The 19,326-nt window shown below is 44.5% G+C and overlaps 1 protein-coding gene across 1 annotated transcript in view; it reads right to left on the bottom strand.

Moving 5' to 3' along the window:
- Positions 1-11,964: 11,964 nt before the first annotated feature.
- The window catches only part of nrd1a (nardilysin a (N-arginine dibasic convertase)), a 35,786-nt gene continuing 28,424 nt past the window's right edge, over positions 11,965-19,326 (bottom strand). The window contains exons 30-31 of the mRNA XM_036596497.1: positions 14,623-14,712; positions 11,965-13,634 (exon numbers count right to left, since the gene is read on the bottom strand). Coding sequence (XP_036452390.1) covers positions 13,428-13,634; positions 14,623-14,712 — 297 coding nt within the window. The 3' untranslated portion in view covers positions 11,965-13,427. The remainder of the gene's footprint in view (positions 13,635-14,622; positions 14,713-19,326) is intronic.

The following is a 19,326-nucleotide window of genomic DNA, read 5'->3' as shown; positions in this document are numbered from 1 at the left end:
TCAGAGGGCCGGGTTGGGTTTCCAGAGTGTTCAGTGTCAAAGTGTTGGGTTTCCAGGTTGTTCAGTGTCAAAGTGTTGGGTTTCCAGGGTGTTAACACCTTTCCGTGACCCTGCACAGTATCATTTAACACTTTCTCAGACAGGCAGAAAAAGCTGCCCCGTGGTATAATGATCATACTCAAGCTTTAAAACAGACTGTCAGACAACTAGAGCGAAAATGGCGCCTGACTAAACTAGAAGTGTTCCAGTCTGCCTGGAGGGATTATAGCCTTATAGACTATAGAAGAGCACATACTGCAGCGCGCTCAGCCTCTCTCTCCACTCTCATAGAAAACAATAAGAATAATACTAGATTATTATTTGGCACAATTTCTAAAATAACTAAAAACAAAACAGTTACTGAACCCCAGATGCCATCAGCCTATAGCAGCAATGATTTTATGAATTTCTTCAGTGATAAATTTGAAAAAATTAGGCAGAAAATTCACAAACACACAGTTAAACTCTACAAACCTGCTGTCTTATAATGCCAGTCTAGATCTTGAGAATATTTTAACTGCAGAGAGGAATCGTTTACTCTACTTCAACAAAATGTATAGGAATCAAATACATTAAAAATTTCAGTCTGGTTTTAGGCCACATCACAGTACAGAGACAGCACTAGTAAAAACTGTAAACGATCTTTAATTATTCTCTGACCAAGGAAATGTGTCTTTGCTCGTCCTCCTTGATCTTAGTGTGGCATTTGACACGATAGACCACACTATCTAACTAGATAGACTGCAATACCTAGGGGTAACAGGAGTAGCTCTTTCCTGGTTCAGGTCCTACCTCACTGATCGCTATCAGTTTGTTAATGTAAACGGTGAATCATCTGTCCTCACAAAAGTAAAATATCGTGTTTCACAAGGCTCTGTTTTAGGACCTGTATTATTCACATTATATATGCTACCACTGGGCACCATTATCAGTAAACATGGCATAAATTCCACTGCTGTGCCGATGACACTGTTATATATAAGCCAAACCAGATGACAAAATTCAACTTAGCAAGATTGAGACAAAAAGACTGGATGTCGAGTAACTTTCTCCTTCTAAACTCGGATAAAACAGAGGTTCTGCTTCTTGGTCCAAAAGCTGCTAGAAACAAACTGTCTAATTTAACACTTAAACTTAATAGTTTCTCAGTTGCTTCAGGTTCATCTGTAAAAAATCTTGGTGTCACGATAGATCCTGATCTGTCCTTCGACGCACATATAAGTAATATTACTGGAACAGCCTTCCTGCGTCTCCGCAATATTGCTAAATTGAGAAATGCATTCTCTCTACAGGATGCAGAAAAGTTAGTTCATGCATTTATTACTTCAAGGCTGGATCACTGTAATGCCCTGCTGGCTGGATGTTCCAGCAAAAGCTTTAACAAGCTTCAGTTAGTCCAGAACGCTGCAGCCAGAGTCTCTCAAGAACCAGAAGGTTTGACCATATCAGCCCAGTTTTATCAACCTTACACTGGTTACCAGTTACATTTCGCATTGATTATAAAATTCTCTTACTGACTTATAAAGCTCTAAACGGACTCGCCCCTCAGTACCTGAGTGAACTTCTCTCTCACTATGAACCATCACGCCTACTTAGATCACAAGGTGCTGCTCACTATTAGTACCTAGAATTAATAAAGCTACATCAGGGTGCGGAGCTTCTCATACAAAGCCCCCCAGCTTTGGAATAATCTTCCAGTCAGTGTTCAGGACTCAGACTCAGCCTCAGTCTTTTAGTCTAGGCTAAAACCCACTTGTTTAGTGGAGCCTTTGGTAATTAGTTTTCCCTGTTAGATAAAAGGTGCAGATCTGGGGTTCATGGTCACAGAGTATCATGGTAAACTGGGAGTGTTGGTGCCGTCGTCCCGCTGCTCACACGTTCACTCAGGTTTGCTGACGATGGAGGAGAGGAGCGCCAACATCTCAGGGAGCCTCCTGACTCTGTTACCTTTCCGGTTTCTCCCTCTTAGTGAGGCTGCGATATCTAGACCTGCTGGAGTCTCTGCTGCTCTGTTAACATTGTAATCTGTGATCAGTCTCTCTGTACAGAACTGACTCTCTGTGTGTTTCCTCTTCTTTGCCGAGTTGAACAGCTGCCCATCCTGTGCGTCTGATGCTGTTGCTTCTTCTGCCCTGATCGGGTGCCACTGCTCGTCAACCTTCTGAACAGTTTTGACCACCATGGTGCTTCACGCTGTATAACGCTGTGCAAACCTCACCTGCATGAACTGACCCTCCTCCTGATGCTGCTGCATAAACTCAAGCTGTCTAATTAACCATTGCTCTGCCTGTTTTCCCCGTTTTGTATTCTAATATTTTATCCTAATACTGTTTGCTATCCATTGTCAACCAGAAGAGGATGGGTTCCCCTTTTGAGTCTTGGTTCCTCTCAGTGTTTCTTCCTTTTGCTCTTAGGGGGTTTTTCCTTGCCAATGTCGCCACTGGCGACGCTCATGGGGGCTCGGACACGGATTTTTCTGTAAAGCTGCTTTGTGACAACACCTGTTGTAAAAAGCGCTACATAAATAAACTTTGACTTCACTTTCTCAGTTCCTCATTGTTGACTCAGCTTTGATCACACACCCCTACAATGCACCCCCTCCACACTGCACCCCCCCACTGCACCCTGCTGTAGTGCTGCTGCACCGTGAGTGAAGAAGTCTGTATCCGGATTTTGCTGTTTAATTTGTCTACACTGTCCTACACGATCCCATCATGCACTGGGGGAGGGGGTGCAGCTGGCAGCTTTATAGCTCCTCCAAGCGCACACACACACACACACACACACACACACACAATGCAGTGGTGAAGGATTCACGGATATTAAAACACTGAGGAGGAGCAGCACCTTAAACACATACCAATAAATAATGCCAATGAGTGTGTGTGTGTGTGTGTGTGTGTGAGTGTACTGCGATGGAGTGGCAGGCTGTCCAGTGCGTTTCTTGCCTTCCACCCAAAAAGGGTTGGGATAGGCTCCAGCTATACGCTACACCCTATACACTATACGCTATATCTATATATTATATTAAATACTGTATTATTACAGTATGCACTAAGTGGTGACGGTGGAGTCAGACGTTTGGGTTCCAGTTCAATGTGGTACAGCAGGCCAGGATTATTCAGACTTTCTCAAACCTGAACATCCTCTGTTTCAGCCAAACACAATCAGTGACCCTTCAGGATCCATCCTGTCTGTTAGCAGGGTCACTATGACACAGCTGAGGACTCGAGTCAAACAAATTAGATGATGATGACACTCGACTCAACAAAACTGAGAAAGACTTGTGACTCGGATTTTGACTCGAACACCAGTGACTCGGACTTTGACTCGGACTTCAGCCTCATGACTCAGAAAGACTCAAAACCTAAAGAAGAAGAAGCAGAGAGTCTGACTGCAGATGGGACTCACAGATGGTCTGTTCTCATTTGAATGGATTTGTTTCCAGCGTCGTCAGACGTCTGTCACTGTGTTTATATTTGGCTTATTTTATTTCAGAAGACAAGTGAAGCGTGTAAAGTTCAAGTTCACCTTCATAGGGTGGAAAGAAGCGAAGCGTCCATAGCATCAATAAGTCCAGCTCAGTGCTTAAACCCTTACTGGAGAAACTCACCAGTCGAACTGACCACTTTATCCAAAATAAACAGCTCTATCTGTCTGACTGAATTTAACAGCTTCTGCAGGAAAATCAAGCGCAGTGTTTACCACAAAGCTGGAGTTGACTTTTTATTTAGTAGCTTCGCTGCTGTTAAGAAAAAAGAGCCAATTTCAGCTTCATACATTCACCATCAGTTTGCTCTGTTCCGTAAACTTCGTCATTTTGGTTTCTGTCATTTAAAGTCAGTTCAAGCTAGTGGCTGTTTTTAGTTTGTTAAGCTAGTTTTAGTGCTAAGTTAGTTTTTATTTTAATCATGTGCTCCCAATGATCCCAAAAATCATCAAAAAATATCTTCAAATATAAAGTTTTTAGGTTTAATAGTACTTTGAAAATTCTTTTCTTGGGTAGCTGCACTGATCTTTGTATACACCATTATATCATCACGGGTATCTGTGCACCATGGATTTTGTATTTAAGTTGGAAGTCAATAAATAAATAAATAGATAAATAAATAAATAACAGCCATACACAGTCATTAAAAGGCTGTATTACTGTTACCATCATTGGTAACTGAGCATGTTACCATAAAGCCAACATGCTCAGTTACCAATCAACCTTTTTGATGTCTTTAGTTGTGAATCACAACAGACACTTCATATAAACAGTTACTGAAGGACAAAGACGTCTGACTCACGACTGAACTGCTGAAACGTTCCTCTTCTCCTCCAGTGTGAATGCACTACATGCACTAACAGAAACTAACAAACTACTCCAACTCAGACGCAGTTTGGGTTTGGCACTGGCTCCAGGATGGAGCTTCACTCTGCTTAAAACAGGCTCTGACACGCCCCCCGCAGGCCACAGCAGCTCATGAAGCTGATCTATGATGTCACCCAGCTCAGGGTGAAAGTATTCCTTCATTATTTACACGAGTTTCTCCTCCCTGGCCATGAGGGCCACGAGCAGCTCAGCGAAAGCAGAAAGCTCTGATCATTTTTGAATGAATCTGCGACCCTGAGATGTATGTGCTGTTAAATAATGACATGAATATTTCGGTGAGGCTCCTAACTCTGCACTTCAAATCACGGTCAGCCTGCAGCCTCAAAGCCAGCGCTGTTCAATTATTCAAATATCATTCCCTTAACAATATTTTTCCATCACTGAGCCATTTTGCCAGGTAGTCAAGGAAGGCTTTCTCCCCCATCCTCTTCAAAAAGCACTCACCTGGACCCAGCGTGTGAGCCGGAGATTGGGCTCAATCTGGGACAGCTGCAAGGCCGCTGCAGAGGAACACAGCGCAGGAAAGAAGGTGGGATTGTGTCCAGCTGTTTCTCAGTAAAAAACCCATAACAAGAACTACTAGTTCTAAACCAAACTGACCTGAAACATCCAACATTATCCCTCTCAAACACACCTGACTCAGCTCAGCAGCCTGTTATGAAGCTGTCAGGTGTTTGAGCTTTAGAGCTTTTCAAGCTTGTGGAGCATCACTTCAGTCGGTTTTCAATCCCAGTGCTACTCTCACACACCTGGTTCAGCTCATCAGGTCATCACCAAAGCCTGTAACTTACATAAATGTGATACACAGGGCTTCTTACACTAAAGACCAACAGACACTGACACTAATCTCCAACAACTACCGTCATCCTCCACCAAACACTGTCATCCTCCACCAAACACCATCCTCCGCCAAACCCCATCATTCTCCACCAAAACCATCATCTTCCACCAAACACCATCAATCACCACCAAGCACCATCATTCTCCCCCAAACACCATCATCCTCCACCAAACATCATTATCCACCAAACACCATGATTCTCGACGAAAACCATCATCCTCCACCAAACACCATCATCTTCCACCAAAACCAGCATCCTCCACCAAACACCAGCATCCTCCACCAAACAGGTCAGGTTCGGATTCAAAACCTGGTGCTATAGTTTGATCAGGCTGGAGTTCTTAGACTGTTTTTGGATTTGGACCAGAATTTTGACCAAAGTAGGTCATTTGTGTACATCGTGAATTTCCTCTGAGTGATAAATGGAGCTCTACTCTCTGAGAGCTGAATTGGGCTTTGAGCAGAACCTCCTGACTGAGGAATAGTTCGTCACTAAACTGCTGAGACGGACATGAAACTTGTGTGCGCTTGTGCTTCATACTAGGCCATCTGAGGCCAGAATGACCCTCCAGCGCTACATCTGCTGGACAGAGCAGCACGATGAACGCAGAAAAACCAAGGAGGAAGACCCGAGAAAACGATGAAAGCAGCTCTGATCACTCTGAGCTCCTGAAGGCAACACCGCTGGCCTGGAAATCACACCTTGGAGCATCTGCGAGTCCTGCTCACTGCGGTCAGACAATGTGTGTTTGGTCCCCTGTGGAAGACATACTGCTGTGTGTGTGTGTGAGAGAGAGAGATAACGCGCTTCACTGACACGCAGCATATGTTGCTGCACAAACAGCTCAGCAAACAAATCCATCTGATATTCACTCTAACAGCAGTGCATGAATCTAAGAAAAGGTTCCTCAAAGGTTCCTCCAGGGTTCCTCAAGGCAGTGGTTACACACATTAGTGATGTAACAACAGCACATCATGTATTATACACATTTTCCCAGGCATGCTGGAAGTGGGGGGCAGAGGGGCTGCAGCACTCCCTGATTTCAGGACTGTAACTGGTGATAATAAAACGTTACGGTACATAAACAGAAGGTTACAGCAGAGACTCGTCTGCTTGTTTTAGAGCTGAGTTTATTTTGTATATTTAAAACCTGCTGTAGTTATAAACTGTTTGAGTGAACATGTTTTCGTTACAGTGAGCTGAACAGAGCTGGCTGCTTTGGGGGTGTCGCTCAAACACATGCAGGTTAAGCTTCAGAGACAGAAAGCATGCAGAGGCCAGTTCTGAACCCCAAAACAGCCCAATATTAAACTTAATATTAAAATAATCTAACGTAATAATGAAGCTTTTATCAGTCGTTATTTCTCTGACTCAATCAGTTACAGCGGCACATATCAACAATCTGATTGGTCAGCGCTCAGCTCATTTGCATAAAGTTTGTCCAGAACTAGAGATCTGAGTGATGATGTGCGTCGGCGGTTTTATGTGTCCATTACAGGTATGTATCATCTTCTCTGGCATCGACGCAGCTCTGCAGGACACGCTGAGTTTCATATGAATCAGCCAAAAAAAAAAAACAGAATAAAATGAAAAATGGAAAATCATTATCAGTGATGTCATCAGTGACATCATCAGTCACATCACACTGCTTAAAGTTTCAGCACCACCAACTTATAACACCTTCCTGCGCCCCTGCGTTAAACTCCTGTGGACCAATCAGAGCGTCTGTAAGGTGAATTTGGGCTGCTGTACTTTATAAACGTCACAGTAAAATGTTAGCGTGTCCCACTTAAATGACAGGAAAAAATCTAGATGACTGTTGATCTAAACTACATGACCATGCACATTCACCTACAGACACTACGTTACCCACAATGCCCCAGTGTCTTTCCTTTCAGCTCCTTCAGTTTCCAGAGTCAGTCAGTCTGTACGGGAACTGTTCTCTGTTCGGATCCAGCAACAGAAAAACATGAACATACAAACGATTGATTATCTACATTTAACAGTAAATCAGTCAAAGCTAATGCTAATGTTAGCGGCTAACCACTTAGCCTGGCAAGGAAACGCATATCACACATTTGTGAAGTGAGCAGCTTATAAAACCTAATTAAATTTAATACTGTATTTCATTTTCAAATGAAAGTCTCTCTGTAATGTTATTAATTTCTCATTTTCTAAGCTTTTCAAAAGTTCAACAACTGCACTTCTTTTTATTTCATGTGTATTTGTGCAAAATCATTCATTACAGTATCAGGAGAACACAGAGAAGAACTGGGAGATGAATGTTGGTGGTCGGGGGTTTAAGATCTACAGTGCTCAGCAGAAGGACTAGTTTATGACTGAAGCCGCTTTGGTTTGGTAAACATGAATGTAGTAACTGAAACTAACCTACGTTTAAGCTGACGTTCAACTGATGCAGTCGACCCCCGAGACCCCCACTGTGACATACAGCCCATCAACTCTTACTGCACAAGCAGCTCTTTATTATATCCATCTTATTTAAACACAAACGGATTTAAAATTTAAAACATCTAAATGCCACTTTAGCCCATTAAAAGAAGAGGTTAATAAAATCAACTTGGCTGTAAAGAAATGGGAAAAATCCTGATTGATTACTTCTACATACTATATGGTGACATTAGCTACGTAATATCAGAAATCCCTTCTGCCAAAAAACTAATCTCCTTCAGCGTCACAGCGACATTAAACTGTGAATATCAGGTTGAGTTTCGCTTTTTCAGTATTTTTCAGTATTAACTGAATGAGGTTTTGATCCAGTCAGACTGTAACATGTTTCACAGCCGTTGTCTTCGCTGAACTGGGCTCTGTTTGTTTTTCTCTAATTCCAGGTTGTTTAGTTGTTCAGCTGGCGACCAACAATCTCCTTTAGCATAAACAAAAGGTTCTGAATTTGATGTCCTGCGGTCACTGTCTTCTTCAGAGTTGGACCAAATGAGCTGCAGGTCAAATATTATAGACGTTATCAAACAAAGTTGTCATGAGAGAGAGTTCTACACAGAACCAGAAAATTCTGACTTGTCAACTTGTATTCAGAGCTTATTGTGAATACAGTCAGTTCTAGATCTGTCAGAATCACCTGATCGCAATAATTTCATCTCAAAACACCTGATGCTTGTTTATTTGATCTTTGTTAGTGACGCCTTTAGATGGCAACGGTGAGCGACGTTTGTTTATTTGATGTCTGTTTTCTGCTAATTATCCAGTCAGAATGTAAAACAACTAATCAGTCCTGTTTAATTAGATTTAATCTTAGTTTAGTCTCTGATAGTAATTTAGTTTAATAACTGCTACGGCTCTGTTTATTCCAACTTATCAAACCTCACAAAATCTAAATATTGTGATGCATATTGTCCAGAAATATCGTGATATTACATTTTTGCCATATCATTCACTCTTTGATCGGACTTCGATCTGAACTAAAAGGCTTTTCAAAGAGAAATCATTCACAGTACGGTTCAGTCTTGGTCCTTGTTCAGGATCTCGGCTCTAGATCAGTTCGTCTGCTGTATGAACTCTACACTCGTGCACATTAAAAAGCGTTTCAATTAGAAATTACAGTTAATATTACACTTTAGCTCAGGACCAGTCTTTGTCCTCATCCTGCTGCATTGATTCTAAACTGGTTACGCATGCACAGTGAATGGGGGGTAATTATGGGATGTTTGCAAGGCGTGTGAAGTGAAGCATGCACCACTGCAGACGAGCGCGAGAGTCAAACAGTTACACATCACGAGACTTTTCCACAGGCAGCGCTGAGTCAACACAAATCCAGAGCGAGCGCGTCAGCAGCACGAAGGGTGAAATTACCTTACACGCGCGTGTCCTTCCCCAGTTCGCTGAGCACGAGCGTATGTGTCTGCTCGAGCTTCAACCAAACACACAGAAGCGCTGAACCGATTATTTGCTAATTTGTTGATAAACAGAAGGCGCGAGACTCCATCCTCTGCTCGCGCAGAGCTCCTCCGATTCCCCTCTGAAGCTGCAGGATGGACTGAGCAGCCCGCGAGAGCTCAGAGGACTGATGAAGTGCGCGCGCGCGCAGTCTCTGAGGAAGAGCAACAGCTCACACACACTCGCACAGACACACACACAGCCGCAGACACACACACTCACTCACACACACACACACACACACACACTCACACTCACACGCACACACTCGCACAGACACTCTCACACTCACACAGCCACACACACTCACACAGACACACACACACACACACTCACACAGACACACACTCATTCAGCCACACACACTTACACAGACACACAGCCACACACACTCACTCAGACACACACACACACACACTCACACAGCCCCACACACACACTCATTCAGCCACACACACACAGCCACACACACTCACACAGACACACACACTCACACAGCCACACACACACACTCATTCAGCCACACACACACACACTTACACAGACACACAGCCACACACACTCACACAGCCACACACACACACTCATTCAGCCACACACACACACACACACACTTACACAGACACACAGCCACACACACTCACACAGACACACACACACACTCACACAGCCACACACACACTCACACACACACACACACACACACACACACACAGCCACACACACTCACACAGCCACACACACACACTCACAGCCACACACACACACACACACAGCCACACACACACACCACACACACACACACACACACCACTACACACACACAGCCACACACACTCACACACACACACACACACTCACACAGCCACACACACACTCACACACACACACACACACACACACACACACAGCCACACACACACACACACACACACACACACACACACACACACCACACACACTCACACACACACACACTCACACACACACACACACACACACACTCAAACACACTCACAGCCACACACACACACACACACACACACACACACACAGCCACACACACACACACACACACACACACACACACACACACACACACACACACACTCACACAGCCACACACACACTCACACACACACAGCCACACACACTCATTGAGACACACACACACTCAGACACACACACACACAGCCACACACACACTTACACAGACACACAGACACACACACTCACACAGACACACACACACACACTCACACAGCCACACACACACACTCACACACACACACACACACACACACACACAGCCACACACACTCACACACACACACACACACTCACACACACACACACACACTCACAGCCACACACACACACACACACACACACACACACACACCACACACACACACACACACACACACACACACACACTCACACACACACACACACACACAGCCACACACACACACACACACACACACACACACACACACACACAGCCACACACACTCACACAGACACACACACACACACACACACTCACACAGCCACACACACACACACACACACACACACACACACTCACACACACACACACACACACACACACACTCACACACACACACACACACACTCACACAGCCACACACACACTCATTCAGCCACACACACACACACACAGACACACACACACACACACACACACTCATTCAGCCACACAGACACACAGCCACACACACACACACACACACACACTTACACAGACACACACTCACACACACACACACACACACACACAGCCACACACACACTCATTCAGCCACACACACACACACAGCCACACACACTCACACAGACACACACACACACACACACACACAGCCACACACACTCATTCAGACACACACACTCACACAGACACACACACACTCACACAGCCACACACACACTCACACACACACACACACACACACACACACACACACACACACACACACACACAGCCACACACACACACACACACACACACACACACACACACACACACACTCACACAGCCACACACACACTCACACACACACAGCCACACACACTCATTGAGAAACACACACACACAGCCACACACACACTCACACAGACACACACACACTTACACAGACACACAGCCACACACACTCACACAGACAGACACACACTCATTCAGACACACACACACTCACACAGACACATTCACACACACACACACACACAGACACATTCACACACACACACACACACACACTCACACACTCATTCAGACAGACACACACTCACACAGACACATTCACACACACACACAAGCAAATTCGTAGAAAGTTCGCTTCATATCAGCCTCTTTCACTCCGGTCACCTCAGTCAGGGAAGCAGCTCCTCTCTGGATCTCCTGCAGCGTTTAAGGTGGAACTGAAATCTGAAAAGAACCGGGCGGGTTGGAGACTCACTTCAGCCTGCTACAGCATGCGCCACGCTGCACCTTGACCCCCCCACCACACGAGCTGCGCTCCACCTTAACCCCCCAGATTTAAATACAAAGCTTTTAATGGCCGTGTTTACAGCGGTTCACTGGGAAACGGTTATAATGTATAAGTCTGTGAGGAGAGAGTCCGAGTTGAGTCTCGAGCCTCTGAGGTGTGAGTCGAAATTGAGACAGAAATCACTATTTGGGCGTTCATACGAGAACAAATTACAGTGAAAATAAACTTTAAAAACAGCTCCACCGGCTGACGGTGCGAATGACCACAGAGTCCAGACTGTTAGTGCAGTTTAATAAATACACAGCAGCTCCACTCAGCAGTGACAGAACTGTCTGTTTATTCATCAGCATCATAACAGCCCACTACACCCCCTAGCCACACAGCACAGCCTCCAAACCCACCGCTTTAAACCCACTCTGCTATCTGTAAACATCCTCTCTGACAGATTCTCTCCCACTGTCAATTAAAGCGATACTTCTGCAACACCCCAACACACACACACACACACACACCCCATCATCTCAAGTGTGATCACTCGAGACAAGTTTGGTATCTGAAGCTTCATTAGTCCTTGAGCTATGAGGCTAATGTGGCTAACACTGACACTGTGCCTAAATCATCACGCGTGACTCAGACAGCGTCAGTGAATACGAAGCTCGCCAACTTCTTCAGATTTCAGACACCAGAATGTGACTCCTGCACCATTCAAGGTGGAACAAAAAAATTTAAGTTAGAATTTGGTGGATTTGGTTCTTCATTCTATGGTTTCCGACATGACACGACTCTCTAAATGGACTAAATATGCAATTAGCACGATGCTAATTATTTTACGTTCCATACCTTGTTAGCTATATTAGCCTCCACCGCTAAAACTAAATAAGTAAACTTCAGATGCCAAACTAAGTTTGGATGAAGAACAGAGAGTAGATACAATTTTCACTGAAGTATCGCTTTAAAGTTTACTAGCAGAAACTAACAGATTCACAAATCTGAGTTTGTCTATTCGCTAAAAGGTTCAAGCAAAAAGAAAAGAAACACATTAAACCAGCGACAGTTCACAGACGCGCGAGAGGCGCTCGGGTTCTCCTCCGTCTCGTCCGTGAGTTTTACTGAAAGCTGCGTTGGAGGAAGATCAGCCGACGCCTTTTTGAGACTCGCTCACTTCCTTTCGTTACTGTCTGTGAAGCAACACTGTTTTTAAAATGCACAAAATGGTCAGCTTCTGCTGAGCACTCGTGAAACAGCACCGGACGTCACCCACAGCTGACCAATCAATGCCCAGGACGCCAACGTGGAGAACATCACTCCACACACACGTTACCACATTATTCTGAATGTGAAACAGTTTATTTATTACTGTATCTGTCAGTTTCTAAATGTTTACATCGTCTCAGTCCTTCACATTTCATCAAATTTTTGTCTTGTGTTTACTTATCTGTCAATCGAGTACATTAACGAGACGCAGCGCGCCTACCGTTTAAAGAGCTGTTGTGTTTAAGTGACCTTAGAGCACCCTCAGCTGGCAGTCTGAGAGCACTACACTGATTATTTGTGAGTTTTTGGTGAAAGCCCCTCCTACTAGCAGTCCGTGAGCACTGCGGCTGCGATTGTGTGAATTGCTGCATTATAGCATCCCCAGCTGTCGTTCTATGAGAACTGCGGCAGTTATTATTTGTTTGTGCGAATTTCTGTGTTATAGCGCCCCCAGCAGTCAGCCCATGAGCACAGCGGCTGCGATTATTTGAGGATTTTGTGGTACGGGTAGAGGTTGAGTGCAGAGGTGAAGGTGCGGATGTCTGTTATGGCCGTAGCTGTGGTCAGTGTTTGTGACGGAGGCAGGAAGGTGAGTTTGGACACTTCGCCGTACAGAGAGGCACTACTGCACCCCCCGTCATCTCCCTCAGCCACGGGGGGGTCGTTCTCCTCTGGACCAAAACCCACCACCTGCACAAACACACACACACACACAGCAGAATATTAGAGGAAGGAATCTCACAGTTAGCTCTGCCCACCACACTCTGATTGGTTGAATAGTGTTCTACTCACGTTACAGTGATGTTCGTGATGTTGAGGAGTTTAATTAAGTGTGGAATTAAATCACTGAACAGTCTGCAGTGAATGACTGCTTTAATACAACATCACAGTATAAAATGATACAAATATTAAATAATTTAAATAATTTAATTTATTATTATTAATCATTGCAGTAAACAGTGCAGTGAACCTTTTAAAGCTATAGTCATGCAATATAACAGTTAAAGATTATTCCATTAACAACAGGAATAGATGGTGTTTTCCTGCTCACAGTTTTCTCCTTGTGTATTAATGAGCTGATTAGTTGGATTAAATGATATATGAACCGCTGTCCTGCAGAATCTCCTCCAGCTCAGACAACACGAGCACAGTGAGAATCACAGCAGCACGAGGGTTCAGACGGTTACATAAGCACTACAACACTACAGGCTCCAGTAAACATCCACAGGGGAACGACTCTCACAGAGGAGACGTACGAGGAGCTGTTCAGAGAAAAATCTCTAAACGGACAAAATCTATATTTTATTTCCCCCTTTTATAAAGTGCAGTTATAATTTAAAGTACCAAACACTTAATTCATTCCTACATAGATCAGCATTTACAGCCTCCCTGTTTCTCTTACAGTTAAACAGTTACTGTGCTTTTAAGACTGATATATGTAAATGAGCTCTGGTTTGATTGGTTGTTTCACTCAAAGAGCAGTTTGGACTGAAATGGTTCTTATAACTGCAGGCTGAATGGGCGGGGCTAAACTGCTGTAGGCTGCTGAGTGGGCAGGGCTAAACTGCTGTAGGCTGCTGAGTGGGCAGGGCTAAACTGCTGTAGGCTGCTGAGTGGGCAGGGCTAAACTGCTGTAGGCTGACAGACAGACAAATGGTTAGATGTACTGATATCTTACATGTACGCTGAGTTTCCTGCTGGTGTCTCCTCTGTGCTCCATAAACCAGCTCACAAGCTCAGCTTTAGTCATCAGCTTCAGAGCATCAATCTGTAAACACACACACACACACACACACACACACATCAGTAACACACACACACACACACACACACACACACACACATCAGTAACACACACACACACACACACACACACACACATCAGTAACACACACACACACACACACACACACGTCAGTAACACACACACACACACACACACACACATCAGTAACACACACACACACACACACACACACACACACACATCAGTAACACACACATCAGTAACACACCCACACGCATCAGTAAAACACACATCAGTAACACACACAGCCCCACACACACGCACACATCAGTAACACACACACACACACACACACACACACACATCAGTAACACACACATCAGTAACACACACAGCCCCACACACACGCACACATCAGTAACACACACACACACACACACACACACACACATCAGTAACACACAGCCCCACACCCACACACACACATCAGTAACACATACAGTCCCACACACACACACACACACACACACACACACATCAGTAACACACAGCCGCGCACACACACACACACACACACACATCAGTAACACACACAGTCCCACACACACACACGCACACACACACACACACACACACACACACACATCAGTAACACACACAGTCCCACACACACACACACACATCAGTAACACACAGCCCCACACACCCACACGCATCAGTAACACACAAACACCCCCCCCCACACACACATCAGTAACACATACATCCGTAACACACACACACACATCAGTAACACACACATCAGTAACACACCCACAAGCATCAGTAACACACACCCCCCCCCACACACACACACACATCAGTAACACACACACACATCAGTAACACACACACCAGTAACACACACATCAGTAACACACACACACACACATCAGTAACACACACACCAGTAACACACACATCAGTAACACACACACCCACACACACACACACACATCAGTAACACACACACCCACACACCCACACACACACACATCAGTAACCCACACACCCACACACACACACACACACATCAGTAACACACACACACCCACACACACACACATCAGTAACACACACACATCAGTAACACACACATCAGTAACACACACACATACACATCAGTAACACACACACACCCACACACACATCAGTAACACACACACATACACATCAGTAACACACACACATCAGTAACACACACACATCAGTAACACACACACACACACATCAGTAACACACACATCAGTAACACACACACACACACATCAGTAACACACACACACACACACACATCAGTAACACACACATCAGTAACACACACACATACACATCAGTAACATACACACATCAGTAACACACACACATCAGTAACACACACATCAGTAACACACACACACACACACACACATCAGTAACACACACATCAGTAACACACAGATCAGTAACACACACATCAGTAACACACACATCAGTAACACACACACACACATCAGTAACACACACACACACACATCAGTAACACACACACACACACATCAGTAACACACACACACATCAGTAACACACACACACATCAGTAACACACAAACACCCACATCAGTAACACACACATCAGTAACACACACACACACACACACATCAGTAACACACACATCAGTAACACACACACACACATCAGTAACACACACATCAGTAACACACACATCAGTAACTCACACATCAGTAACACACACACACACACACCCACACGCATCAGTAACACACACACACATCAGTAACACACAAACACCCACATCAGTAACACACACATCAGTAACACACACACACATCAGTAACACACAAACACCCACATCAGTAACACACACATCAGTAACACACACACACACACACATCAGTAACACACACATCAGTAACACACACACCCACATCAGTAACACACACATCAGTAACACACACATCAGTATCACACACCCACATCAGTAACACACACATCAGTAACACACACATCAGTAACAGACACACATCAGTAACACACACATCAGTAACACACACACACACACACCCACACGCATCAGTAACACACACACACCCACACATCAGTAACACACACACACACATCAGTAACACACACACACCCACACACACACACACATCAGTAACACACACACACACATCAGTCACACATCAGTAACACACACACACACATCAGTCACACACACATCAGTAACACACACATCAGTATCACACACACACACATCAGTAACACACACACACACACCCACACGCATCAGTAACACACACACACCCACACACACACACACATCAGTAACACACACCCACACACACACACACATCAGTAACACACACACCCCACACACACACACATCTGTAACACACACATCAGTAACACACACATCAGTAACACACACACACACACACATCAGTAACACACACACACACACACACACATCAGTAACACACACATCAGTAACACACACACACACACACATCAGTAACACACACACACCCACACACATCAGTAACACACATCAGTAACACACACACATCAGTAACACACACACACACATCAGTAACACACACATCAGTAACACACACACACACATCAGTAACACACACATCAGTAACACACACACACATCAGTAACAGACACACATCAGTAACTCACACATCAGTAACACACACATCAGTAACACACACACACACACACCCACACGCATCAGTAACACACATCAGTAACACACACACCCCCCCACACACACACACATCAGTAACACACACATCAGTAACACACACATCAGTAACACACACACACATCAGTAACACACACATCAGTAACACACACACACACATCAGTAACACACACACACCCACACACACACACACATCAGTAACACACACATCAGTAACACACACACACACACACACACATCAGTAACACACACATCAGTAACACACACACACACCCACACACACACACACATCAGTAACACACACCCACACACACACACACATCAGTAACACACACACACACACATCACTAACACACACACCAGTAACACACACATCAGTAACACACACACACACATCAGTAACACACACATCAGTAACACACACATCAGTAACACACACACACACACACACACACACACACACATCAGTAACACACAGATTAGTAACACACACAACAGTAACACACACACACATCAGTAACACACACATAAGTAACACACACATCAGTAACACACACACACACATCAGTAACACACATCAGTAACACACACACACACATAGTAACACACACACACCCACATCAGTAACACACACACACACATACACGCATCAGTAACACACACATCAGTAACACACACAGCCCCACACACACGCACACATCAGTAACACACACACACCAGTAACACACACATCAGTAACACACACACACACACACACACATCAGTAACACACACACACACACACACACATCAGTAACACACACACATCAGTAACACACACATCAGTAACACACACATCAGTAACACACACACACACACATCAGTAACACACACACACACACACACATCAGTAACACACACATGAGTAACACACACACACATCAGTAACACACACATCAGTAACACACACACACACACACATCAGTAACACACACATGAGTAACACACACACACATCAGTAACACACACACATCAGTAACACACACACACACACACACACACATCAGTAACACACACATGAGTAACACACACACACATCAGTAACACACACACATCAGTAACACACACATCAGTAACGCACACACGCACACACACATCAGTAACACACACATCAACACACACACCCCCACACACACACACACACACGCATCAGTAACACACATATCAGTAACACACACCCACACACACATACACATCAGTAACACACACACACACACCAGTAACACACACATCAGTAACACACACGCACACACACATCAGTAACACACACACACACACACACACATCAGTAACACACACATCAGTAACACACACACACACACACACATCAGTAACACACACACACCCACACACATCAGTAACACACATCAGTAACACACACACATCAGTAACACACACACACACATCAGTAACACACACATCAGTAACACACACACACACATCAGTAACACACACATCAGTAACACACACACACACATCAGTAACACACACATCAGTAACACACACACACACATGAGTAACATACCCACATCAGTAACACACACACACATACACATCAGTAACACACACACACACACACACACACACATCAGTAACATACCCACATCAGTAACACACACACACACATAACACACACACACACACACCCACACACACCAGTAACACACACACACACACACACACACACACATCAGTAACATACCCACATCAGTAACACACACACACACACATACACATCAGTAACACACACACACACACACACACACACACACACACATCAGTAACATACCCACATCAGTAACACACACACACACACACATAACACACACACACACACACACAC

This window comes from Colossoma macropomum, unplaced genomic scaffold (assembly GCF_904425465.1).
Source record: "Colossoma macropomum unplaced genomic scaffold, Colossoma_macropomum, whole genome shotgun sequence".
In the NCBI taxonomy this organism is placed as follows: domain Eukaryota; kingdom Metazoa; phylum Chordata; class Actinopteri; order Characiformes; family Serrasalmidae; genus Colossoma; species Colossoma macropomum.
This window is presented reverse-complemented; position numbering and strand designations above follow the sequence as displayed.